This window comes from Heloderma suspectum, chromosome 4 (genome assembly GCF_057233095.1).
Source record: "Heloderma suspectum isolate Gila_16-S chromosome 4, 16-S_ref, whole genome shotgun sequence".
Lineage (NCBI taxonomy): Eukaryota > Metazoa > Chordata > Lepidosauria > Squamata > Helodermatidae > Heloderma > Heloderma suspectum.
The window spans coordinates 232,941,531-232,968,646 of NC_139461.1; the positions used below are offsets into that span (position 1 = coordinate 232,941,531).

At 45.1% G+C, this 27,116-nt stretch overlaps 1 protein-coding gene across 1 annotated transcript in view; it reads left to right on the forward strand.

The window, feature by feature from the left end:
* Positions 1-24,524: 24,524 nt before the first annotated feature.
* The window catches only part of LOC146348224 (uncharacterized), a 54,409-nt gene continuing 51,817 nt past the window's right edge, over positions 24,525-27,116 (forward strand). The window contains exon 1 of the mRNA XM_084848281.1: positions 24,525-25,235. Coding sequence (XP_084704407.1) covers positions 24,845-25,235 — 391 coding nt within the window. The 5' untranslated portion in view covers positions 24,525-24,844. The remainder of the gene's footprint in view (positions 25,236-27,116) is intronic.

Here is a 27,116-nt window from a genome sequence, read left to right on the forward strand (position 1 = left end):
GGAGGAGGTGCAGGGAATGCTGATCAAATGTGCAGATGACACAAGATTGGACAGGATAGCTAATACTTTGGAAGACAGAAACAAAATTCAAAGTGATCTTGATAGAATGGAGCGCTGGGCAGAAAACAACAGAATGAAATTTAATAGGGATAAATGCCAAGTTCTGCACCTGGGAAAAAGAAACCAAATGCACAGTTCCAAGATGGGGGATACATGGCTCAACAACACTACAAATTAGCAGGATCTTGGAATTGTTGTAGATCACAAGCTGAATAGGAGCCAACAATGTCATGTGGCTGCAAAAAAGGCAAATGCTCTTTTGGGCTGCATTAATAGAAGCATAGCTTCCAAATCCCAGGAATTACTAGTCCCCCTCTACTCAGCACTGGTTAGGCTTCATCTGGAGTACTGTGTCCAGTTCTGGGCTCCGCACTTTAAGAAGTATGCAGACAAGCTGGAGAAGGTTCAGAGGAGGGCAACAAAGATGATCAGGGGACTGGAAACAAAGCCCTATGAAGAGAGACTGAAAGAACTGGGCATGTTTAGCCTTGAGAAGAGAAGACTGAGGGGAGATATGAAAGTGCTCTTCAAGTACTTGAAAGGCTGTCACAGAGAGGAAGGCCAGGATCTCTTCTCCATCATCCCAGAATGCAGGACGTGGAATAATGGGCTCAAGTTCCAGGAAGCCAGATTCCGGCTGAACATCAGGAAAAAGTTCTTGACTGTTAGAGCAATACGACAATGGAATCAACTACCTAGGGAGGTAGTGGGCTCTCCCACACTGGAGGCGTTCAAGACAAGGCTGGACAGCCATCTGTCGGGGATGCTCTGACTTGGATACCTGCACTGAGCAGGGGGTTGGACTCGATGGTCTTGTAGGCCCCTTCCAACCCTACTATTCTATGATTCTATGGTATAAAGGGAAGCATACCAAATTTTGCATTAACTGGCACAGACAGAAGAAGGCATCTTTCTGCTAGTCTTTCTTTGATGTATAACTAGTAGGGATGGCAGAGAAATCTGCCACGGACTCCAATGAGGCTGGATTCTTTAAAATCCCCCCCCCCGAGTCCATGGCAGAACAGACTACCCCCGCCACCACCCCGCAGAATTCCCCCCAGAATGGACCCTACCTGGTCGTCGGCCGGTCTGGTCCATCCACAGCCGTCTGCTGCTCCATCTGCGGATGCAAATGGCTGCTGTCTCCTGAGGACAGTGCAACAGAGAAGGTGCCGGTGCGGCAAAAGCAGGAGCGTCCCTGCTTTAGCCGTGATAGGCTACATAAGTATTTACGTAGCCTATCATGGCAAAGAGCGGGGACGCAAATGGCCGCTACGCCATTTGTGTCCTAAGGATGTTAGAGAATTCCGCCACGGACTCCAGTGAGGCCAGATTCTTTAGAATCCAGCCCCCTGGAGTCCATGGCAGAATGGAGCAATCCCCCCCGCCACCCCACGAAATTTACCCAGGACGGAGCCTACCTTTGTCGGCTGTCCACTGCCCTGCAAATGGCTGCCCCAGTCTGCGGCCGCCATTTCCTCTCTACTTTAGCCGTGATAGGCTTTGTAAGTATTTACGTAGCCTATTGCAGCTAACGCAGGGATTCCATTTGCATCCCTGCCTTTTGCTGTGATAGGCTACGTAAATATATACATAACCTATCACGGCTACCGCAGGGATGCAAAAAGTGGCTGCCATTTGCAGCCGCAGCCCAGCAATGGACAGAAGTCCGGCCGCAGCTGGGGAGGATTCCGGGGGGGAGGGATGGATTGCCTCCCCCCCAGCGGATGGCCCCAGCGAAACAGGGTAAGTCATCCGTACACTCTTATTTGCGTCCCTGCGTTAGCCATGATAGGCTACATAAGTATTTATATAGCCTGTCACGGCTAATGCAGGGATGCAAATGGCGTCTGCTATGCCAGACACCATTTGCGTCCACAGCCCGGCAGCGGATGGAAGTCCAGCTGTGGACTGGCCTGGCCAGTGGCTCCATGGCCTTGCCGTGGAGCTGGCCAGGGAGGAATTCGGGGGGAGGGACAGATCGCCTCCCCCCCCAGCAGATGCCCCAGAATGGAACCAGGTTAGTGATCCACCCACCCCTAATATCTAGTCCCTAAATGACTTCAGATGTGCCTGATCTTCTACTGCTCCCATTCATCTACACCACAGATATGGGTGGTAGTGTGAAATCATCTGGGGATAAGGTACCCATTTTGTGTCACTTCTAGTTTGGGAAGTGCTTTGGAAGCTACAGAGTGGGTGTAAAAGTGACCAGCTGAGGATTGCTTTATGTTATGGGTTACAATTTTCCTTCACAGAAATCACTCTAATAGCAAACTTAGGTGGTTTGTGCCAACAGAAATGGAGCCAGAACAGGACCACTGGCAAGCATGGGTATCAGCATGCTCAGGGGAACCCCAAAGTTTGTAGAAGTACCATGGAATGTTAAGTGCAAGTCAGAAAAATGAACAGAAGAAAGCTTGGGGTATGGAATTTCCCACTTGGACAAAATGACTTGCTAAAACCCTGAAGAGGAATAATCTTTAAAATAATTTTTTTAAGGAATTAAAAAAGAGGTAAGGATACACTGCAACACTTTGTTGTAGACCATGTTATGAGTTATGATCATACAATAAAAATTATACCACTACACTTGTAGACTCCATATAGAAAAAGTAACTTATGTTTGACTGCGTACAGTGATTTTTTAAAAAACACAAGTATACCAGTTAGGCAAAGGATATGTGCTGTGGCAGCCTCATCAGTGCATTTGTGAGGTAGATGTCTCTCCCTAGATGGAGTTTATCTCATGCAATATAAAGCAGCCCTAAACCAGACAAATTAACAAGAAGTAGATGAGGCTGGTTAGAGAGTCGAAGAACATCATTTTTCAGTTTTGATGTCTTCCTCCATTCCCTCCTTTAATGAAAATGACACGCTTCTGTTTAAAGCCAGAATAGGGCCCACCACTAATGGAACACTCCTCCTCATTTGTTAGTGTATCAAATGCTGCTTCTCTCCTTGGTTATATTGCTCAAGCTGTGCTTTGTGGCTTTCAAGTATGTGCGCTCTCATCAAAGTTGCCTTCCTGTTTGCATGCCCAGCTCAAAGTGAGACCACACAGCTACAAATGACAGCTTGTTGAAGACCAATCATTTATCCTTTTCTTTCCTTACATCAATAATTTGCATAATCTTTCTCCTGCTGGGCTTTTTTAAATGTTTGAACAGTAGCCCGATAATGGGCAGTGGGAGCTTCCAGCTGTTCCCTCTTCTTCCTTCCTTTGTCTTTCTCTTAAAATGACAAGAACAATTTCATTCCCTAGGACTGAGCTCCATTCTTGGCTGAAAAGCTGTACATCTTGTGCTTTGAGCAAGTGTGGGCAGCACGATGTTGCTGCCTCATGGCTTAGGCTTCCATTCGTACTCATGGATAGCAAATACAGAAATGGATGTGGATCATTCTTTGTAATTCCAGAGAGCTTCTAAGACCCAAAGGAACACAAAGGAGGTGTGTTTCAGTGGATGAAACTGAAGCACTAAGGAGGTTGTGCAATGCTAGCATAAATGGGATTGTGCAACAGGTGTGTATTTCAGAGGGGTACATGCAAGACCGGTGTGAAAAGGTGATTGCTGTCAATGGAGGCTTTCTCTCCTTTTGTTAACACCCCTGGGGGCGGGGGTCAGGAAGCAAACAGTGGGAGGGGGAGTTTATCTCCCCTCCCAGACTGCATAATCAGGGCCACACACTAGAGTAAAAAAGCTGACCCTCAGCTACATGCAATTAACATAGCATGTCGTTTGACTCATAGAAAAAAACTGCTACAATAGCCAAAAATATGCTTGTATACAAATATTTGGCTAGTGTGGGCCCAATTGATTGGTCAGATTTTGATCCGAGACTGTATGTAGTTTCTTCCTGCTGAGTCAATCCCTGTGCTTCAGGTACAAACCTGAGTGTTTAAATAGTTCCATATCCTCCAAATTCTCTGTCCCTTAATCATTCCACCACCACCCAAGCCACTCTTCTTTTCTACTCCAGCCTCAGCTACCCTCTTAGGCTTCCTCTTCTGGCTTGCAGAATTGCCTTCCAACTGGTGCCAGGTGGTTTTCCTAGAATGTTTCTTAACCAGTTTAGGGAACTGGGCAAAAGCCATCTTGGAGATGCTTTTTTCTGTCCCCTTTCTACCACCATTGCTGGCTTGTATTCTCCATTTTATCAGGAGAGCCAGGGAGCTATCCAGCAGGCCTAGAAGCAGATCCATGGCAAGGATGCTGTCATACCAGGGGAGCTGTCCATCCAAAGCATCCTCTTGCAAGCTGAACAAAACATGGTGGTGCATCAGCAGCAGCTAGACAGTTAGTGAAGGGATTTATATGCCTTTCTGCACTAACCATTCCTGAATGTTGCCGCGATCCAGAATATACTTCAGTTTATGGTTCATCCCCCTTGGCAGGGCTCAAAGACAGAAGACCTTATGCTGCCAAACATGCGGTGCACCTTCTGAACTGGTCTTTAGCTCAGACCCATTGTCATCTCCACTCCTGGGTGGGGTTGTGGATGTTACAAACTGGGGTGTGTATCCAGTCATCATACATCAAGTCCCCAAGTTCTGCAGACTTGCTGAATAGGGCACCTTTGGGGTGGCATTTGGGGAGTTTGCCACTGCCTCCTTCGGTCCCCATATGTGGGGTCCTTCTCCAAGGAGGAAGTCTCATCCAGATCTGGTTCTAGTAGCCCTGACAGGGAAGTGGTGGAACAGGACATTTTCCTAGCCACTGGAGGAGAAAGAAGTAGACAAGCAGATGTGATGTGAATGGAGGAAGGGAGGACAAGCAGACTTCAGGCATGGGACAGAAACAGCCTTGGTCACCTTGGCGGATGATATGAGGAGGGCTCTGGATAGGGCGAATGCTCCTTCCTTGTTCTCCTCAACCTCTCAGTGGCTTTTGATACCATTGACCATGGTATCCTCCTGGACCGCCTGGAGGGGTTGGGCATTGGAGACACCGTATTACAGCAGGTACCAGAGGGCAGCAGTGGGAGAGGAGGTTTCAGACCCATGACCACTCACTTGTGGGGTGACACAGGGTTCCATCCTCTCCCCACTGCTATTTTACATCTATGTGAAGCTGCTGGGGGCTATCATCAGCAGGTTTGGGGTGCAGTGTCATCAATATGCGGAGGACACGCAGCTCTACCTCTCATTTAAAACTTCACCAAGGTTGGCTGTAGAATCCCTATCCAAATGTCTGGTGACGGTGAGTGGCTGGATAGGGAGGAATAAGCTGAAGCTGAACCCTGACAAGACTGAGGTACTTTTGGTGGGAGACAAGAGGAGGCTGGGGGATGTTGACCTGGTGTTGAATGGGGTATGGCTACCCTTGAAAGACCAGGTCTGCACCCTGGGGGTCATTTTGAACTCCCAGCTGTCCATGGAGGCTCAGGTGTCAGCTGTGAGCTGGACAGCGCTGTACCAACTCCATCTGATACAGCGGCTGTGCCCCTTCCTTCCCGACCATCTGCTCCCATTGGTAGTACATGCCCTGGTCTCCTTTCATCTAGACTATTGTAACGCGCTCTGGGGTTACCCTTGAAGACAGTTCAGAAGCTGCACCAGGTACAGAAAGCAGTTGTTCACTTGATTAAAGGCAGCCGCCAGTGTGATCACATCACTCCAGTGCTGAAGGAGTTGCACTGGTTACCAGTTGTTTTCTGGTCCAAAGGTGTTGGTTTTGACCTTTAAAACCCTATATGGTTCTGGCCCAGCCTATCTCAAGGAGCACCGCCAGCAGCACCAGACAGGCTGCTTAACAAGATCAGCCTCGGATGGCCTTCTCTCTATCCCATCAGCCAGGACAGCTAGGCTGGTGAGGATGAGGGAGAGGGCCTTCTCTGTGGTGGCCCCCACTCTGTGAAATTCCCTCCCCAGGGAACTCCGCTATGCCCCCCTCTTTAATGAGCTTCCACCATGCATTAAAAATGTGGTTGTTCAGGCAGGCTCTTGGGGTGAGTTAGGGTATTTTTTAGAAATATGATGTTTTAATTTAAAACTATTGTTTTAAAACTGTTTGTATTGATGTACATCGCCCAGAGTGGCTGGGGGCCTGGCAAGATGGGCGAGTAAGTAATTTAATAAATATATACATACATATGCAAACAAGGGTCAGGGAGAAAGTGACCAGGGAAAGTTGGAGTGGTGAAGGAGGAAGGAAACCAGTGGCAAGGAAGGTCTATCAGCACTTAGCAAACACTGCTTAGGGGTTGTTGTTGTTTATTTGTTCAGTTGCTTCGGATTCTTCATGACTTCATGGACCAGCCCACACCAGAGCGTCCTGTCAGCCGTCACCACCCCCAGCTCCCCCAAGGTCGAGTTTGTCACCTCCAGAATATCATCTATCCATCTTGCCCTTGGTCGGCCCCTCTTCCTTTTGCCTTCCACTTTCCCTAGCATCAGCATCTTCTCCGGGGTATACTGTCTTCTCATGATGGGCCAAAGTACTTCAGTTTTGCCTTTAATATCATTCCCTCAAGTGAGCAGTCTGGCTTTCTTTCCTGGAGTATGGACTGGTTTGATCTTCTTGCAGTCCAAGGCACTCTCAGAATTTTCCTCCAGCACCACAGTTCAAAAGCATCTATCTTCCTTTGCTCAGCCTTCCTTATGGTCCAGCTCTCGCAGCCATAGGTGACTACAGGGAATACCATTGCTTTAACTATGCAGACCTTTGTTATCAGTGTGATGTCTCTGCTCTTAACTATTTTATCAAGAGTTGTCATTGCTCTCCTCCCAAGAAGTATACGTCTTCTGATTTCCTGGCTGCAGTCAGCGTCTGCAATAATCTTTCCACCTAGAAAGACAAAGTCTGTCACTGCCTCCACGTTCTCTCCCTCTATTTGCCAGTTGTCAATCAAGCTGGTTGCCATAATCTTGGTTTTTTTGAGGTTTAACTGCAACCCAGCTTTTGCACTTTCTTCTTTCACCTTTGTCATAAGGTTCCTCAGCTCCTCCTCACTTTCAGCCATCGAAGTGGTATCATCTGCATATCGGAGATGGTTAATGTTTCTTCCAGCGATTTTAACTCCAGCCTTGGATTCATCAAGCCTGTCGCATGATGTGTTATGCATACAGATTGAACAGGTAGGGTGAGAGTATACAACCCTGCCATACTCCTTTCCCAATCTTAAACCAGTCCGTTGTTCCGTGGTCTGTTCTTACCGTTGCTACTTGGTCGTTATACAGATTCCTCAGGAGGCAGACAAGATGACTTGGTATCCCCATACCACCAAGAACTTGCCACAATTTGTTATGATCCACACAGTCAAAGGCTTTAAAACAGTCAATACAACAGAAATAGATGTTTTTCTGAAACTCCCTGGCTTTCTCCATTATCCAGCGGATATTGGCAATTTGGTCTCTAGTTCCTCTGCCTTTTCTAAACCCAGCTTGTACATCTGGCAATTCTCGTTCCATGAATTGCTGGAGTCTACCTTGCAAGATCTTGAGCATTACCTTACTGGCATGTGAAATAAGTGCCACTGTTCGATAGTTTGAACGTTCTTTAGCATTTCCCTTTTTGGTATGGGGATATAAGTGGATTTTTTCCAATCTGGTGGCCATTCTTGTGTTTTCCAAATTTGCTGGCATATGGCATGCATCACCTTGACAGCATCATCTTGCAAGATTTTAAACAGTTCAGCTGGGATACCATCATCTCCTGCTGCCTTGTTATTAGCAATGCTTCTTAAGGCCCATTCAACCTCACTCTTCAGGATGTCTGGCTCTAGCTCACTGACCACACCATAAAATCTGTCCCCGATATTATTATCCTTCCTATCCAGATCTTCCGTATATTCTTGCCACCTTTTCTTGATCTCTTCTGCTTCTGTTAGGTCCTTACCATCTTTGTTTTTGATCATACCCATTTTTGCCTGGAATTTACCTCCGATGTTTCTGATTTTCTGGAAGAGGTCTCTTGTCCTTCCTGTTCTATTATCTTCTTCCACTTCCGTGCATTGCTTGTTTAAAAATAATTCCTTATCTCTTCTGGCTAACCTCTGGAATTTTGCATTTAATTGGGCATATCTCCCCCTTTCACTGTTGCCTTTTGCTTTCCTTCTTTCTTGGGCTGCTTCCAGTGTCTCAGCAGACAGCCATCTTGCCTTCTTGGTTTTCTTTTTCTTTGGAAAGTTTTTTTGTTGCCACCTCCTGAACAATGTTGCGAACTTCTGTCCATAGTTCTTCCGGGACCCTATCTACTAAATCTAGTCCCTTAAATCTATTCTTCATCTCCACTGCATATTCATTAGGAATATTAGTGAGCTCATACCTAACTTATCTGTGGGTCTCCCCTATTCTCTTTAGTCTGATTTTAAATTGTGCAATAAGAAGTTCGTGATCTGAACTACAGTCAGCTCCAGGTCTTGTTTTTACTGACTGTATAGATGTCTGCCACATTTGGCTACGAAGGATGTAGTCAATCTGATTTCAGTGTCGACCATCTGGTGAAGTCCATGTACAAAGTCGTCTTTTAGGTTGTTGGAAGAGAGTGTTTGTTATGCACAGTGAGTTGTCTTGGCAAAATTCTATCAGCCTACGTCCCGCTTCATTTTGTTCTCCCAGACCATGCTTGTCTGTAATTCCAGTTGTTGTTTGACTACCCACCTTAGCATTCCAGTCTCCTGTAATGAAAATAACATCTGTTTTTGGTGTATTATCCAGCAGGTGCTGCAGATCCTCATAGAACTGATCTACTTCTGCTTCTTCAGCATCTGTGGTTGGGGCGTATATTTGGATCACTGTGATGTTAAATGGCTTACCCTGAATTCGAATTGAGACCATTCTATCATTTTTTTTTATTATATCCAAGCACTACTTTAGCCACTTTATTATTAATTATGAAGGCTACTCCATTTCTTCTGTGACCCTCTTGTCCACAGTAGTAGATCTGGTGGTCATCTGATGTGAAGTGGCCCATTCCAGTCCATTTCAGTTCACTGACACACAAAATGTCTATATTTAATCTTGACATCTCCCCAATAACCACATCCAATTTGCCCTGGCTCATAGATCTTACATTCCAGGTTCCTATGGTGTGTTGATCTTTAGAACATCGGATTCGTCGTTCACCACCAGCACCGTCGGCCGCTAGCCGTCCTTTCGGCTTTGAGCTAGCTGCGTCATCACATCTGGGGCTAGTTGAACTTATCTTCTGTTCCTCCCCAGTAGCATTTTGACCATCTTCTGACCTGGGAGTCCCATCCTCTGATGGTATACCGACATGTCTCTGGTTGTACTGATCCATTTAGTTCTCACAGCAAGAATACTGTGGTGGGTTGCCATTTCCTTCCCCAGGGATCGTATTTAGTCTGACCTCTCTGCCATGACCTTCCCATCTTGGGTGTCCCTTCATGGTTTAGCTCATGACATCATTGAGGTGCTCAAGCTCCAGCACCATCACAAGGCAACGATCTCCTTTGCTGGAGGCTTAGGAGCAGCACTAGTTAAATATTTGTTATCTGTGTAGGGCTTTTCCTCCTTCCCTAGCTTAGCTCAACCCCTTATGGCATGTTTAGTGCATGTCTGCTTTATTTGGCTGATAAGGCAGTCCCAGTATCCTGAGCCAAGCATGCATGTCCTAACTTTGAAATAGCTTGAGGAATGCTGGAGGGAGGAAGTTGGTTTGTCACCACTCTCTTTTTGTTTAGCCTTGGTGGGCTCTTCCTGCCCTACACCAATATACACGATTATCCATCCATATGCAATAGGCATATGATGGTGCAAAACAAAAAGGGAACTTTCAAACGTCAACCAAGTAAAGGAGTAAATAAATAAGATTTCTGGCAAGAACCTTTACTAATTAGAGGTTATAAAATGCATTTGCCACTGACTCATTTAAAATCCACTTACACCTAATTCTTTCCATTTTCATATCTTCATTTATTAATTCTGGTGAGGCACCAAGGTGCCAGTGGGTTTTCTGTAAGTTATTTGATGTTTCAAATAAGTCCCACTTCACTCATTAACACAGGCTGAGTCCCAGGAGAATACAGGCTTGATTGGGATCTAATTTATGGCATTCATCAACATATCATTTTTTTTTTTTACACAGGAATGAGAGTACACACAAACACATTCCCCTGGAAGCTTTGTCCTTTTACCCAAACACAAGGAGCTACACTCCACACACATTGTTCTTCCCAAAATTTCTGCTGTCCAGTCCATGTAAACACGCATACCACCATCAGCAGCTTCTTTTACTCTCAGAGGACCACGGCACTGAATTCTTTTGTTGAATATAGAAGTTAATGGTAACACAAGTGGCACAAATACAAATTTAACATATGAGGCATTGAATTGGAAAAGCTAAAGTATGGCTTATTTTGTAGTAAATGTTTTTTCTAACTGAATATTCAGAATCAAAACACTAGTTGAATCAGCCAAAGCTACCAGGGTTTTTTTTAAAACATATAGTTGAACTTGTATCCATAAGTCAAATCTGAGTCCATTTGAACTAAATGTTCTATCACTGGGTACTCAGGCTTGAAGAATCAGGATAGTGAATAAAGTTTAACCATTGGAAACCTAGTCTTTCTGGTTGCTGCAGCCATTATTTTTTAAATCTAGGTACAAGATGTTAGGCAGATAACTGGAGGGCAATGGAGACAGTCAGCAGTATAAGGAAAAGTTGAAGGAACTGGGTCTAGAAAAGACTGAGAGGGAATGTAATTACACTCTTGAAATACCTGAAGGGCCGTCACATAGAATAAGGGAAAGACTTGATGTCTGCTCCCCCAAAAGGCTGGACTAGATCTTTTAAGTCAGGAGTGTGCAGAAGGTAGATCTCTATGTGATTTACAGTAATCAGCAAATATTTCAGACTCTCAACTATTTAACAAAATTAGCAAGAAAATGCCCCCCCCCCCCCCGCTGCTGAAATTAAGAAAGTTCAGGGGAACCAGGAGTCGATTTGTGTGTGTGGAAGGACTGTGCACTCTGCTCAGTTCTGGTACTCAGAACAAATTCCTGAACTCAGAATTCTTGAAGTTTAAGTGTATTTATTTTGCAGCAGGCTTCACTTGGTGGATCTCAAGGTTTTAGTTTTAAAAAATCAAAATAGATCCTGTAAGCCTGAAGTCAGCCCATCCCTGGTTTAAGTTACAGGAGGGTCAATTTTGGCTGAACATTAGGAAAACTTTTCTTGGTAAGAGCAGTTCAAACAATGGAACCAGTAACCGGGTGTGGGGGGAAGGATGAAGTTACTGGAGGACTTCAAGCAGAGCCTGAACAGCTGTCTGTCAGGGATGCTTTAGCTCTGGATTTCCAGCAGTAAGCAGGGGGCTTAACCAGATGACCTATTCTGTGAGACCAGAAATCTGGAAATGTAGAAATATCCATGGATTTCCAATGGACCTAAATTTAGAAGAATGTAAAATGAGCAGAAACTGCAGTCAAGGAACTAGTTCAGCCATCCCCACCTGGGTGCTCTCCAGATGTTTCAGACTACAATTCCCATAATCCCAGACCATTGACCATTCTGGCTAAGGCTGGTGGGAGTTGCAGTCTAAAACATCTGGAGAGCACCCAGCTGGTGAAGACTGAACCACTGGAGGCTGGCGGCTCTGGTATCAGTGGGGTGGTGAATCCACTCTGGGTTTCAGTCAGAACTCTAAAGGAACTATCCGAGGATTCACCTCCCCACTAACATTGGATCCACCAGCCTCCACTGGACTGAACTATCTGGTTAGCTGAAATTGTGAAATTCAGCACCACCTCACAGCTTCTTGGCCCTTGTGGCCCTCTCTAGGGTTGCTAAGTCACAAGGTCATTGCAGTGACAGTAAAAGCCACAACTGTCAGAGCGTCAAATGCCCAGCCTGGAAGGGCAAAACAATTGCTTTTATTATGCAAACTACAGTAAACTCAGCAGTGCCTCAGGCTACATTCGGAATCCAGGAACCCAGGGAAGTACCAAGTCTGGAGAGAGTTTTGCATAATGCAGGACCACTTAGGCTACAAGCAACTCCCTTTGCTTAACACCCTATGTTAGATAGTGGCAATGGAGGCTGGTGCCAGCTGTCCCTTCGACAAGCTGAGTCCAGGGCCCTCTCTTCAGGTGGGTCTTTCCGGAGGGACCTTCCCTGTGCAGCCAGCCTTTTGGAATGTCTCTTGAGTTCATATTGCCCCTCTCACGTCGCCTGACTTCTCACCCCTGGGATCTTGTATTTCTAGCTCCTCCTCCAGCTCTGGCATTTCCACAGATGAAGAGGGCACTGGCTGGCTACTCACCAGCTGATTAGTTTGCACCTGGACAACCTCCACTCTGGGACTGCTAGTCTCCTGCAACCTTGGAGCTTCAGCAAACCCTTCCACTTCCTCCCCTGCTGACTCCAAATCAGTTCCCATGTGTTTTTGGAGTACCTCTGCAGAGGTGCGGGGCCCAATCCCTACACAGACAGGGAGAAAAGTCCTGCCAGAGTTAAGATTCTTGGCTTAACAAATGTGTACCCCCTTCATTCCCTGCCCCACAGTCGCCAGTCCTCCAAGCTTCCCATGCTAGCCATTTCCTTCTTGCCAAGACCACACAGGCCCCACCCCATTTTCTAGGCCTTGTATAAGATGTTGCCCCTGGCTTCTTCCTTCCTTCTTGAATTCAATGGTTACATCAGCCTGTGTTTCCTCAGAGGTCCTTATTTTTCAGGGCATCTTCTTTAGCCATACTGTGTCTTTCTTTAGCAACTTTCCTAGGACTTTTATTTCTCCCTCAGCCCACAGCCATAGACTTTGAAATACCTAGAGTCTAGATATCTAGATCCTAAACTTGACAATTCAATTGTCTGGAGATAGGACTTCCTAGTTCCCTTTGGTGCCCTTCTTTACCCACTGGCCAGATCCCTACATCATGTAAAGCCTTTATTAGGCCAACCAAAAGGTCACCAAAAATGTGCAAGCAAGATGTCAAAAAAAGGGTGGGCAAGAAAGCAAGTTGGGGCTTGCCTGATGAAGAGTTCTGGAGGTATCAAAAACTTGCACATGTTTACTAGGTTGGCCTAGTAAATATATTACACTAGTATGGATTTTGGATTTTTTTTCTTAAGGATAACTTGGCTATTTGTCATTTTTTCCTAGAGCTAGTCAGACTTTGGAAATCCCTAGGGCTGTCCCTAACCTTGACAGACAAATTCCTCTTATTGCCAACTAAATCTCTTAGGACTCAGTGGTGTTAAAGAGAAAGGAACTCTGTCACTCATCTAACATTACAAATGAAAGTCAGGACTGTTTCCCACAATGGGGGGGGGGGAATTCATCTGCTGCATAGTCTTGATCATAATAACAAAGGCTAAGAAGGATGCATTGTAATCTGAACTTTATGCTTCTGTTCTAAGAAAGCATGAATAACATAGCAGCAAAGAGGAAGTTTTTGTGAGACAAAGGCTGCAATCTTTGGAGTGAGCTCCATTGAATTCAGTGGAATTTACTTCTGAGTAGGCGTGCATAGGATTGTGCTGAAATAGAAATCTCTCTTTCTCTGTCTCTCTCTGTCTCATATATTCAGCCATTAACAATAGGTTGTTATTGTATGTCACAAAAAATAAAACGCAAGTAGAAACATCCTGTAGTGAGCTGTCATTTCAGCATTCCATTCATGCAGAATTCCAAATTTTCCTTGCAAAGGTTAGGTAAATTCGCTTTCACTTAGAAGTGAGGGAGGCTGCCATATTTCATGATGCTATATAAACAGTTTTTAGGAGCATTCGCTCTGAAAGTTCTCCTCCTCCTCTGCTTCTGTTCTGCATGAAACAAGCCAGAAACTGCACTAAACATAAATCTATAAGACTTTGCCTTTTTTGTAGTTCAAGGACATCCCCTGAACCATGGTGAGCAGTCAGGTGAAAGATTATTCTAATCCGCCAGTGGGCAGAGGTTACGTCAGGATCTACTGATAGATTTCTGGGTGGTTTGCAGTAGATCAGCAAGGGGGTTGGATTCTCAATTGTTCAGCTACAGCAACAACAACATGATTTTCTTTTCAGCCAAATTTGGCTGCTGAAATGAAGAGGACTTGGAGTAACAAGGAGTTGAGTTTTGTGTGTTTTTAAAATCCTTCACTGTGTAGGGATTGCAGAGAATGAAGGAAATGGTTTCATCCTGGTATATAAGTACTAGACTGAGAGGTTCAAGGGCTCAGACCTACCTGGGAATCACATTGTCTGACCTGATGCCAGATGCTGGTTTGGGTCCCATGTGTCCTTCACAGGTGAGAACCAAGGTGGTGTAGCATTTAGGAGTGTTAGAGAGCAGCCTTCCTCAACCTGGTTCCCTCCAGATGTTTTATACAACAACTCTCATCAGTACGTAGCCAGCATAGACAATGGTCAGGGATGATGGGAGTTGTCATCCAAAACACCTGGAGAGAACCAGGTTGGAGGAAGCTGGATGAGAGAGACCCAGGTTCAAATCCCACTCAGCTCAACCATGAAACTCACCAAGTAATCTTGAGCCAGTCACTCTCTCTTTGTCCTGCTTTGACTGCAGTGGACTCTGAGTGCAGGGCTAACACAGAAGCAGTATCATGGAGCCAGCAAATGGTCAAGCATACAGGTTTCTATCCAGTGGGGTTCAGGGTTAAGACAGGAGTAGTCCAAATAACAGGCAAAGGTCAAAACACAGGCAACCAGTCAGATACTTTACACAGTCCAGAGGCGGAGTTGATAGGGAGGACAAAGGTCAGTAACATGGAGTATCAATCACAGTACAAGATCCAGGAGGCAAGGTACATCACACTGAAGCTGGAAGAACAGCGTTGTGCCGAAGGTGGATAGGTCTACAGTGAAGGCTTTTAACCCCAAAGCCTGCTGAGCCCCACCCAGAGCTCAGCTGTAGTAATCAGAGCCCTCTGTTCAGAGCCCTTCTCCTGAGGAGTCACTTTCTTCTGAGGAGTCCTTCTCTGCAAGCAAGCACTTCTTCTCACAGCGAGCACAGGGGCCCTGCTGGCTTGTCGCTTGAGGCAGAGTCTCCTTCTCCTGATGGGGATGGATCTGCAGCCATCACCCCTGAGGGCCCAGGCTCCTGCTGGTCTGGTAGCAGTACCTGATCTGGGGTGTCCTGGGTCCCTGGGGGTTCCAGCTCCTCCTCTGAGGAGGACTCCTCCAATGGGGCCATGGTGCGTGTGCACACACACACACACTCACTCTTGTCTCTCTCAGTCTAATATACCTCACTGGGTTGTTTTGAGGATGGAATTGGGGGGCTGGGAGATGGTGTGCATTGCCCTGAGCTCCTTGGAGGACGGGTGAGGGAAGAATAAACTCATTGATGAGTGAAAGACATATTGCACATGCTCAAAAGGAGGGATGACCTGACTTCAGGCTTAGGGGATCTTCTTTGTTTTGCTTTTTTCCCTAGAACTCCCAGATCCACTGACCAGAGGCTGATGTAAAAGACACACTTGAAATTAAAGAATTCTGAGCCCAGGAATTAGTTTTGAGTACCAGAACTGAACACAGCTCACAGTCCTGCCATACAAAAATCCACTCCTGGTTACCCCACACTTCCTTCATTTCAGAAGTATAAATTTGGGGGAGAGAGGTCACTTTGTTATGCTATTGTTAAACAGTTGAGTCAGAAATATTTGCTGATCTACAGCAAATCATTCAGAATGCTGCCAGTAGATATGACCATAGAATATCAGAAGAGCCATGCTGGATCAGATAAAAGGTCCATCTAGTCCAGCTTTCTGTTCATGCAGTGGCCAACTGGCTACCCACAGAAAACCCCCAAGTAGGACATACAAGTAGGACAACAGCATCCTCCCACCCATGTTCCCCAGTATACTACCTCTGATACTGGAGGTAACATATAGCCATCAGGACTAGTAGCCATTGACAGCCTTCTCCTCCATGATGAAGATCTACCTTCTTCCCATCCTTGCCCAAAGTCATTCAGTTTTAAAAACAGATATCAGGGCTAAGCCACAGGGAGCCCTGTTTATATGAAGACATACCCTCTATCTATGTTTCATTGCAATCTCTGAGGGTGACCTCTTAACAAATCCATCCATACACTTTGTCTGGACAGCAAGGATGCATAGAGAGAGGATCACAGTGGTCACCTTACAGTCATGGAACACTGCAAAAATCTGAGCATCTTTCAGAAGTGTTATATAAGATATAACACAAGATATTGGCTTGCTATTGAGAATAGGGTAGCTGTCTTTTTTTCTAGCTTCTGTGCCTTTGATAACTTCAAAACATGCAGAGAGTCCATAGGTGAAGCTTCTCCATCACAACATCACCATGCTGAGGGGGAGGTGGGGACACAATGCTGTCAAATATCTGTGTCATGGAGCTGTCAAAGATGTAGTTCTAAAAATGTGGCAACCCTATTCACATGTCTGGTAACCCTTTCCCCTGCCCTAGCACACAGTCTCTCCACCGTCCGCTGTTCGCTATGGAGCCAAGACCTGTTGTGCATAGACACAATGTATCTTCCGAATTTGCTGTGCGGAGCTGCTGCTACCTCCCACAATTAATATAAAAGCCACAACAATGAGGTCTCTGATACCAATTTCACCTTGGCCAAGCCTAAAGCTTATCTCATCCCAGTTTACAATTGTATGCTATAACAGGCAAAGGAAACCTTTTCAGATGGAGGTTGGCTGGCCAGAGGAGATGGCATTGAAAACAGGCATGCACAGTCAGAGGTGAGAAACAACCACATCTATTGAAGGGACAGCTTTCCCCTGGGTGGGGAGATTGTTATCTCAAAACAAGATTGCAGGAATAAGGAAAGAAAGTAATGGATGACTGCATCTCAGATCCTGCTAGGCAGTGTTTCTTGTGCAGAATGAAGGGACCTGGGAATTAGATACCCACACTCAGAGAGTTGGTGGCAGGCGGGGGCGGGAGGGAGAATTCGCGTGCCACTGAGCAATGTGCCCGTATTCCTGATTAGGTTAAAATGAACCTTCATAAAACATTATAGTGATCATACAAACATAGAATGCTTCTGGTACTGGTGCTTCTGGTACTGTCTCCCACCAAGTTACTTAACATTATTACCATTAGAGGAAGGGGCCATAGCTCAGTGGTAGATCACCTGCTTTGCATGCAGAAGGTTCAATTCCTACCATCCCAGGTAGGTTTAGGGAGAAATCCTGCCTGAATCCCTGGTGAACCACTGCAGTCAGTGTTGACAATATTGGATTAGATGGATCAAGGGCCCGACTCAGTATAAGGCAGCTTCCTATGTTCCTATTATTACCATTCATATAGTCGCATAAAGCCTTTGCTATACAAATGTGTGGCTAATAATGATTACACTAGTGCTAATATCTCAGAGAGGGAGATATGGGTTGTCTCTGTTAGTCCTCATTAAGGAAGTTCAGGTGGGAGGGGGCAATATCCCCTAAACTCTATGAAATGTTCTGTAGATCTAGGGTGCTTCCAGACTAGACTTTTATTGCTCCATTGCTCTGCCTCATTCACAGAATTTTCAGAGTGTCCAGATGATGATGTCTTCCAATCCTGTGTTTTCCTACCACTTCTTCCATCTTTTTGTTTACTGGGGAAAATACATTACAAAAAGAAAAAAAGATGGAATAGCCACACAATGCATTCTGGCAGTAAACGCTCCATTTGGAAGCATTGTTAGAGTTGTCACCATTTTTTTTTCTAAAGTGACATGAGAAGGATGTCTCATCTCTCCCTTGTTCCCCTTACCTGGCATGGCCTGCCCCTAGTGCTCCACCAGCACCTGCTGCCCAGCCTTGGTATGTTCTGGCCCCCAACACTCCCCCCACTGCCACCGTCAGGTGGACACATGCCCCCTCACTCCTGCCTATCAGGCAGGCTACCCACCCCTAAAAACACAACAGAATCCCCCAGAAATTAAACAACAGCAACAACAACAACTAAAAAATCCCCTTAAAAATAATGCCAGGCAGAAGTCCGCGGGGAAGGCCTGGTGGTGGTGGTGGTGGCAGCAGCAGCGGTGGTGGTGGTGGTGGCTTCTCCTGCAGGCCCTGGCTCCAGCCAGAAAAATGCATAAACCAATTGCAGATAGATGCATCACTTTTCCATGGGAACCGAAATCCCATATAAATGCCAGTGAAGTACAGACAAACCCAATGCACACTAGGAACTATGATTTTAATGAGCAATCTACTTATTTTGTCATGTGTTCCTGTTCTTCTGGATTCACCTGCAAGTATGCTGCCTCATTGCAAGAAACCATTGCCTGCTTGCCGAAAGCTAAAATACTTTCAGGTAGCTGAAACTTATCGCAAAATTTTGGCTTAAATTGAAGAACGTGGGGAAAACCACTAAACCATTCAGGTATGATCTAAATCATATCCCTTATGAATATACAGTGGAGGTGAGGAATAGATTTAAGGGATTAGACCTGATAGACAGAGTGCCTGAGGAACTATGGACAGAGGTCCATAACATTGTTCAGGAGGCAGCAACGAAATCCATCCCAAAGAAAAAGAAATGCAAGAAAGCCAAGTGACTGTCTGATGAGGCTTTGCAAGTAGCTGAGGAAAGAAGGGAAGCAAAAAGCAAGGGAGAAAGGGGAAGATATATCCAACTGAATGCAGAGTTCCAGAGAATAGCAAGGAGAGACAAGAAGGCCTTCTTAAATGAACAATGCAAAGAAATCAAGGAAAACAACAGAATGGGAAAGACTAGAGATCTCTTCAAGAAAATCGGAGATCTCAAGGGAACGTTTTGTGCAAAGATGGGCATGATAAAGGACAAAGAAGGCAGGGACCTAACAGAAGCAGATGAGATTAAGAAGAGGTGGAAAGAATACACAGAAGAACTATACAGGAAAGATCTGAATGTCCCTGATAGCCATGATAGTGCGGTCACCGAACTTGAGCCGGACATCCTAGAGAGTGAAGTCAAATGGGCCTTGGGAAGCATTACTAACAATAAAGCTAGCGGAGATGACAGTATTCCAGCTGAGCTATTTAAAATCCTAAAAGATGATGCTGTTAAAGTGCTGCACTCAATATGCCAACACATTTGGAACACTCAACAGTGGCCACAAGACTGGAAAAGGTCAGTTTACATTCCAATTCCAAAGAAGGGCAATGCCAAAGAGTGTTCAAACTACCATACAACTGTGCTCATTTCACATGCCAGCAAGGTTATGCTCAAATCCTACAAGCTAGGCTTCAGCAGTATGTGAACCGAGAACTACCGGAAGTACAAGCTGGGTTTCGAAGAGGCAGAGGAACTAGAGATCAAATCGCCAACATTTGCTGGATCATGGAGAAAGCAAGAGAATTCCAGAAAAGCGTCTATTTCTGCTTCATTGACTATGCTAAAGCCTTTGATTGTGTGGATCACAACCAACTGTGGCAAATTCTTAAAGAGATGGGAGTACCAGACCACCTTACCTGTCTCCTGAGAAACCTGTACGAGGGTCAAGAAGCAACAGTAAGAACCGGACATGGAACAACCGATTGGTTCAAAATTGAGAAAGGAGTACGACAAGGCTGTATATTGTCACCCTGCTTATATAACTTATATGCAGAGTACATCATGAGAAACGCTGGGTTGGATGAATCACAGGTCGAAATTAGGATTGCCAGGAGAATTATCGACAACCTCAGATACGCAGACGATACCACCCTTCTGTAGTCATGAAATTAAAAGACCCTTGCTCCTTGGGAGGAAAGCTATGGCAAACCTAGACAGCATAGTAAGAAGCAGAGACATCACCTTGCTGACAAAGGTCCGTCTAATCAAAGCTATGGTTTTCCCAGTAGTAACGTATGGCTGTGAAAGCTGGACTATAAGGAAGGCTGAGCACCAAAGAATCAATGCTTTCTCATTGTGGTGCTGGAGAAGACTCTTACGAGTCCCCTGGACTGCAAGGAGGTCAAATCAGTCAATCCTAAAGGAAATCAACCCTGACTGCTCATTGGAAGGACAGGTACTGAAGCTGAAGCTCAAATATTTTGGCCACCTAATGCAAAGAGAAAACTCCCTGGAAAAGACCCTGATGCTGGGAAAGTTGGAAGGCAAAAGGAGAAGGGGACGGCAGAGGATGAGATGGCTAGATAGCATCACTGATGCAATGAATATGAATTTGAGCACATTCCAGGAGAGAGCGGAGGACAGGAAGGCCTGGCATGCTATGGTCCATGGGGTCACGAAGAGTCATACACGACTTAACAACTGAACAACAACAACAACAGCTGAAGCTAGCTTCTTCCTAGCACAGTACAATCTCTAGGCAAACATCCAGAGAATATGTATCCCATAATATTATAGCCTATGTGGAATGGACATTCTAACTCCTCTGAGCACCAAAGATAATCCCCATTGCACACAAAGATCATAATTTGTTTTTGTTTTTATTTGATTTATATCCCACCATTCCGTGTGCACACACACACACACACACACACACACACACACACATCCAAAAAGATGCTCCAGGTGGCTAACAGCAATAAAACCAAGATTAAAACAATAACCTAATTAAAACAATCATAAACACAATCAATTTAAAATCTCAGTTAAAACACATAAAAGAAATAAACAGCACACAACCCAAGAGAACCTCCTTCAGCAACAGACCAGCTTATATGCCAAAGGCCTGCCTGGATAAAAACCTCTTTGCCTGCTGGTGGAAGGACAACAGAGAGGGGACCAACCTAACCTCCCATGGCAGGGAGTTCAAGAGGCTGGGAGCAACCACCAAGAAGGCCCTCTCTTGTGTCACCACCAAACAAGACTTCAGTGGTGCTGGAACTGAGAGAAGGGCCTCCCCAGAAGAACTTAAAACCAAGGCATGGTTGTATAGGAGAATGTGATCTTTGAGATAATTTGGTCCCAAGCCATATACATCATAACCAGAACTTTGAATTCCACCTGTAAACAGACCAGTAGCCAATTAAGCTGTGGTAACAAGGGAGGGAGTCACATGCTCCCTGTAACTAGCCCTGGTCGGCAGTGTGGCCACAGCATTCTGGACTAGCTGAAGTTTCCAAATACTTTTCAAAGGCAGCCCATGTCGAGCCTATTACAGTAGTCCAAACAGGATGTAACTGAAGCATGGCCAGATCAGACATCTCCAGAAATGGGCACAGTTGGTGCACTAGCCTCAGCTGTGCAAATGCACTCTGTGATGAAGAAAGTTTTATTTGTGTGTGCTTTCTATGGAGTTGCTCTTTGATTATTATTTTTAAAATATGGTTGGATTTTTGTATGCTGTTGATGCTGCATTGTTGTTATTTCTGGGTGCAAGGTTAGTTATCACTCTATTGTCTTATTATATTGTATTTGATAATATATATCATCTTTTGTGAACTGCCCAGAGAGCTTCGGCTATTGGGCAGTATAGAAATGAAATAAAACAAACAAATAAATAAATATCATATTACAGAATGTCTGGGGACCCACTTTTAGGTTGAAAAGCAGGATAGATTTATTTCAGACATAAATCAAATAATTAAACCCTTCATTCAAACATGTCAGGGACAAAGAACTACAGAATACCAATGCACTGAACACAGCCATTTTTTTTTAATTTGGGGAACTGCTGTACAATGCAGTGGTTCTAGGCAGCATTTTCCCCCTCTGGTCATTGGAAATTGGAACAGAAAAGGATTTAGGGGATGGGGGTACTCAAGCAAATTCTTTTAGTTCATGAATCATGGCAGCCCACCAGCCAGGTTGTCAAGACAGGAGGTGCTTGACCATTTCCCAGTGCATGAATTATACCATAGGGGACCTCTAGCACAGTGGCAATAATGCTAGTTTGTGCAATGGGTTTTCCATGGAATTCCACTGTGTAAGTTAATGCTATTGGCATTGCACGAGAGGTCCCTTACACTAGTGCAATATAATTTGTGTTAGCAGAATGATTTTGTTGGATACTGCCCAGAAGGGGCTTTCATATCTTCCTTCATATCAAGGAAGAGGGCTTCTCAGTGGTAACCTCCTGATTCCCACTGAGGCCTGCGTGGTGGCACTGGCAACACTATCACTGTTGAGATCCACTGTCAATTCTCTTGTATAAGCTGGTCTATGAAGACTGGTGGATTAGTAGAGGGTTACACAGGCTGGCCTTTTAGTCCCACTTATTTATCCTGCTCTGTGCTAGGCAAACTATCCATTGATTTGGTTTAAATGATTCTTCCAACCACAGAATTCATTTGGCCAAAACAAAGACAATTACACAACAAAAAGCTCATAGATTTCCATCCTGTGTAGTGAATGCTGATTTAGATGCTAGCTGGTGTAATGTAGTGTAGCAGCAAGGAATGTGACTTGTAAACCAGGAAGTCCCCACTTCAGATTTTGTTCTGCCATTTAGCATTAAGTAGGTAGGCAAGTTACTGTGTCTCAACTTCAGCATCCCCACCCACCCCTAACTACAATAAAGGAATAATAATACTCACCTAATAATCACTCAGGGTGACTGTAAGGATTAATTAGGTAAAATGCTGTCAAATGCTCTGAACACACTGAAGAACTCTAAAGGTTGTATCCAACAGTGGCTTCTCCTCCACCCTGGGATGCCACACATGCACCCCCCCATATCTGCTCCAGAGGGTTGTAGGACCCTCAAGAGCAGATCTGGGAGGTGTGTGAGACACGGGGGGGGGGGAGCAAATGGAAGTCCTGTTCTGCAAGTTGCAGTCAGCTCACACAACATTGTGTTTAACCCTATACATGTGAAGGATTTGTTTGTTTATTTATTTTGTATGCTGGCCTATAACAAAGAGTTCTCATGGCAGCTCACACAGTAAAGCAGGTTAAAAAGAGGTTTAAAACACAAGTGCAATAAAAAAAATCTAAAAAGCTAAAATGTCTAAAAGGCCTGGGAGAAGAGAAATCCCCCCCCCCACCAGTCAGTGTGGGTGCCAGACAAGCCTCCTTGGGGAGAGCATTATGGAATGAGGTGCCACAACTGAGAAGGCCCTCTCTCTTGTAACTGCCCTCTCAGCATGGGAACCTGGAGAACGGCCTATGAAGATGACCTAAGGGTTTGGGCAGGTACATATGGGAGGACATTTCCTTTAGATATCAGCATTATCAGTTACTATTATCAATTATAGCCAGTTCTCATGCATGTTGACTTGAGAGATAGGAAACTTGTGGCCCTCCAAATGTTTTGGCCTGCGACTCCCCTCAGCCCTCACCACTGGCTCTGCTGGCTAGGGCCGATAGGAGTTGTAGGCCAAAACATCTGAAGGGTCACAAATTGCCCATCCCTGGGCTAAGAACTACTGAGTTCAACCAGGCTTTCCCCTCTATTGCAACTTCCTCTTCCCCAAGCTTTCTGTCCATAGATAAAGGATCTGGAATCCAACTGATAATTTTTCTTCCAACACGGAGATGGCCTTTGCTGTGTTAGGGGGAGATAAACCACTCACACCTGTCAGGGTGAGCCATTCCGGATGTGCTGCCCAAAGGAGCCTGTGTTCACCACCGGCTGAGGGCCAAGGTGAGGTGCAACTTCCAGCCAGCCTGATTTGCATATATATAGTCCTGTGTCCTGGCGTGGAAAGAGTTTATGCAGGGATTAGAAGAAAGGGGAGGGAACAGCAAAGGCAGAGGGAGGGGGGCGAAGCTGGTCATATGTCACCGCCTGATTTTTAAACACCCACCCCCCACCCTATGTAAGTATAACGGCGGGGTTTAAATCGGTTGACATCATCGAAGCGTCCTCGGCGGCTCGGTTCAGGTCGGGAGGCGAGGGAGAGGTTTCAGCACCACGGCCAGCGCCTCCGCCGGTGGATGCTGCCTGGCCGGAGCCGGCGACGGGAGAGAGAAACGGCCCGCAGAGGGACGCTCGCTGGGGGATCGATCTTGAGGCGGTCCGGGAGTCGACGAGGGCGGCGAGAACGAGGAGCGCCGAGCGCGGCTTCCTTCTCCTGTCTCTGCTACCCCTCTCCGGGCAAACCTCGAGCTAGATCGGCTGTGCGGAAAGGAGAGCCGTTTTTCTCTTCGACCACGCCGCAGGTTTGCTCATTTCATATCCTGTTGTCCTTATGAATGAAGGACGGAGGTGGCGGGGCGGCGGCGGGGAGCGGCGAGGGGGAGATTCCCAGATTTCAAGAACTCACTGGAAGGATCTCCGTCGAAAAGCGAGATCTATGTCAGCTGCTGGCGATGAGGACCAAAGTAAGTGCGCTTTTTAGGTTTTAGCTGAGACTGTTTTGCGTCCAGATACTGAGTTTGTAGAATGTCGGTGACCAGGTTAGCCTTCGGGGAAGGTCTGGGGTTTGTGCAGCACCTAGCGCAATGAGAAAAGTAAATAAATAGTAAGTAACCCAAAGGTAAGCCCAGCTTTTTATGTAAAACTTAATATATCAATCGGTATATAAGTAGTTTAAATACATACATACATACTGTACATAAAACCTAACCGCTCGGTTTGCGTTTGTGTTCCCGTTCTCTTCAAGATGTTTCTTTAGAAACTGGAGAAAGAAAGGAACCTACTTCGCTACCAGATGACTACAGCCAGCAACCAACTTTTCCCTCTTATCTTTTCCCATTTAGCATCGGGAAGGCAAATCTGGAAATCATCGGTGACAAGTGGAAAGGACACCTGCTTCTCTTCCAGGAGCTGTTCCTTCTGTTAAGAATTTGGCTCTTAAGCATTTTGCACTTTAAGAATAATGTGACACGGATGGATCCACATACACAATCATGTAAAAATGTGAATGGCAAGTTGCCCTCGGACAGACTCTTCTCATTTTAAATTGATGCTGTCTATATAGATGGTTTGTAGAGAGAAAAAGTATGTTGATTGATATTCTGCATTTTTAAAAAATCTCCCAGTTTTGGTGAGGTTCTTCCCCCCCCCCTTCTTTGCCATTATGATCATTTGCAACATCAGTGCCATTAAAGACTGGAGCATGTTCCTGTCCCAGATCCTCCCCATCGTCAACAAGACCCTCAGCTTGGTGCAGCAAGTGGAAGCCACTACCAGCTCTGTGGTGAGTGTTCTGCAGGATCCCGACCAGGACAGCTATTTGCCCAGCAGTCAGTCCATGAATTCCAGTAACTTTACCACTGGCCTGGACCACCTTTTCCAGTACTCGTATTCAGACAATGACCAGCTTTACAAGGAATACAAACCCACTCCCCGGGATGCGATCCCTCTGCCCAAAGCCGTGCTCTACCTCCTCATGGCAGCACTGGTGGTGGTGGCCGTGGCATATGCCATTGTTGGGCATCTCATCAAGGACCTTGTCCACGATTTGATAGGTAAGTGTCAAAGGCACACAGTGTTTTCTGGTTTTAGTACACCATGTGCACTGTTAATAGCTATGGCCATTTTCACAAGAAATACTTAAACTGGTTTCTATGCTTTCCAGAGCTCTAATTCCTACATTGATTAAGGCAGCAATCCTGTACCCACTTCCCCAGGAGTAAGCCCAAATGAACTCAGTGGGACTTAGTTCTGCATAGATGTGTATAGGATTGTGCTGTAAATGTCCATTGAATTTAGTTGTTGCTGTTAATTTTTATAGTGCCATCAATGCACATAGTACTTAACACTGTGATGAAACAAAACAGACAGGTCCCTCCCCTGAGGAATTTACAATCTTAAACCATTATACTATTATGTTTCAAAAAGTATTTCTTTTGTTTTCTATCCCAGTTTACATGAGTGCACCAATAGCATGAGAGGGACTCAAAAGCACTTTCCAGGTGTCATGTGAGAAAATACCAGAAAATAATCTAATTCAGAACATGGTGTTATTGATTCAAGTTTCTTCATTGGTACTATTGGGATTTGGATCTAATATATGCCACCTTATCAGAAGGAAAGCAAAGTAATGATGGGACTAATCCATAAGGGTCCATAATTTTCTAACTGTTCATAAACAATATGTTAGGTTAGAAATAAAGAACTCCCCATTATCCAAATTTTGGGCATCCCAACATTTGCATTCATTCTGTGTCTTACCATGTACCTGCCCCCCCAACACACAACCTATCAGCATATCCCATTTACCCAAGCCCCATGTATCTGAATTACTTCCTCTGTAATATTTGGTCCTACTACTACTGATTCAGTAGTAGTTTACTGAATCTGGCCCATTTTACCATCTAGCTCAGCCTTCCTCAACCTGGTGTCCTCCAGATGTTTTAGACTTCAACTCCCATCAGCCCCAGCCAGCATTGCCAATGGTCAGAAATGCTGGGAGCTGTAATCCCAAACATTTGGAATCCACCACGTTGGGAAAGGCTGATCTAGCTAAACGAAACCTAGAAGTTACAATGGTATGGCATACAGTTCTGGATTATGCAAGTGATATACAGAACACTTGCATAGCCCAGAATTGTATGACATACCATTGTTGAAGTCTAAATCATCTGGAGGACACCAAGTTGAAGACCAGATACTGTAGTAATGTCCACACTTTCAACAGCAAGGGAGATTAGTTCCTGGAACAACATTTGTAGAAGCAAGATGGATCCTTCATGATTTGTAGCGATACAGCTGAGATACAATTTTTGGTCAGTGCAGGATTAAATAATTGGATTCTAAAACCTTGATATACAGCTGATGAGGTCTATTATAACAGCATCAATTATTTTAATATCTATCAATGTAATATTTTAGACACCAGTTACCCTGGAACAGGAGCTTTGTATTTCTTAGATCTGTTGCAGAATATAGGACAATGATCTTCATTTGGGGTTCTTGTTATTCCTAGATGTCAACTTGCACTCTTCACATGATTACTCATGCCAGGAGAGTCCTGTTTTTTATAATTAGCCAGAGGTGCTGGAGTGAGGGGAGCCAAAAAACCAACATTCCCTTTTTGAATGGCAAAAAATCTCCTATGTAGTGCAATCCTAAGCATGTTTACTCAGAAATATATCTCACTATGTTGAGTGGGGTTTACCTCCAGCAAAGTGTGCATTGCAGCCTTAGGTAACATAGTGTAAAAGACCTTTTGGTAAGCTTGCTTGGTCCTTCTGTCTCTCTTCAAAGCTTCTTCACTTCTGCCTACCAAGGAACCTGTGTGCTTTGCCTAAGGTTGGAGAGAAATCTGAGTAACTGGATTTTATATTTTCAAAAATAGGAGAATCAGCCATGAATTGTTTGTTTGTCCCAACAGTCCTAGGTGTAAC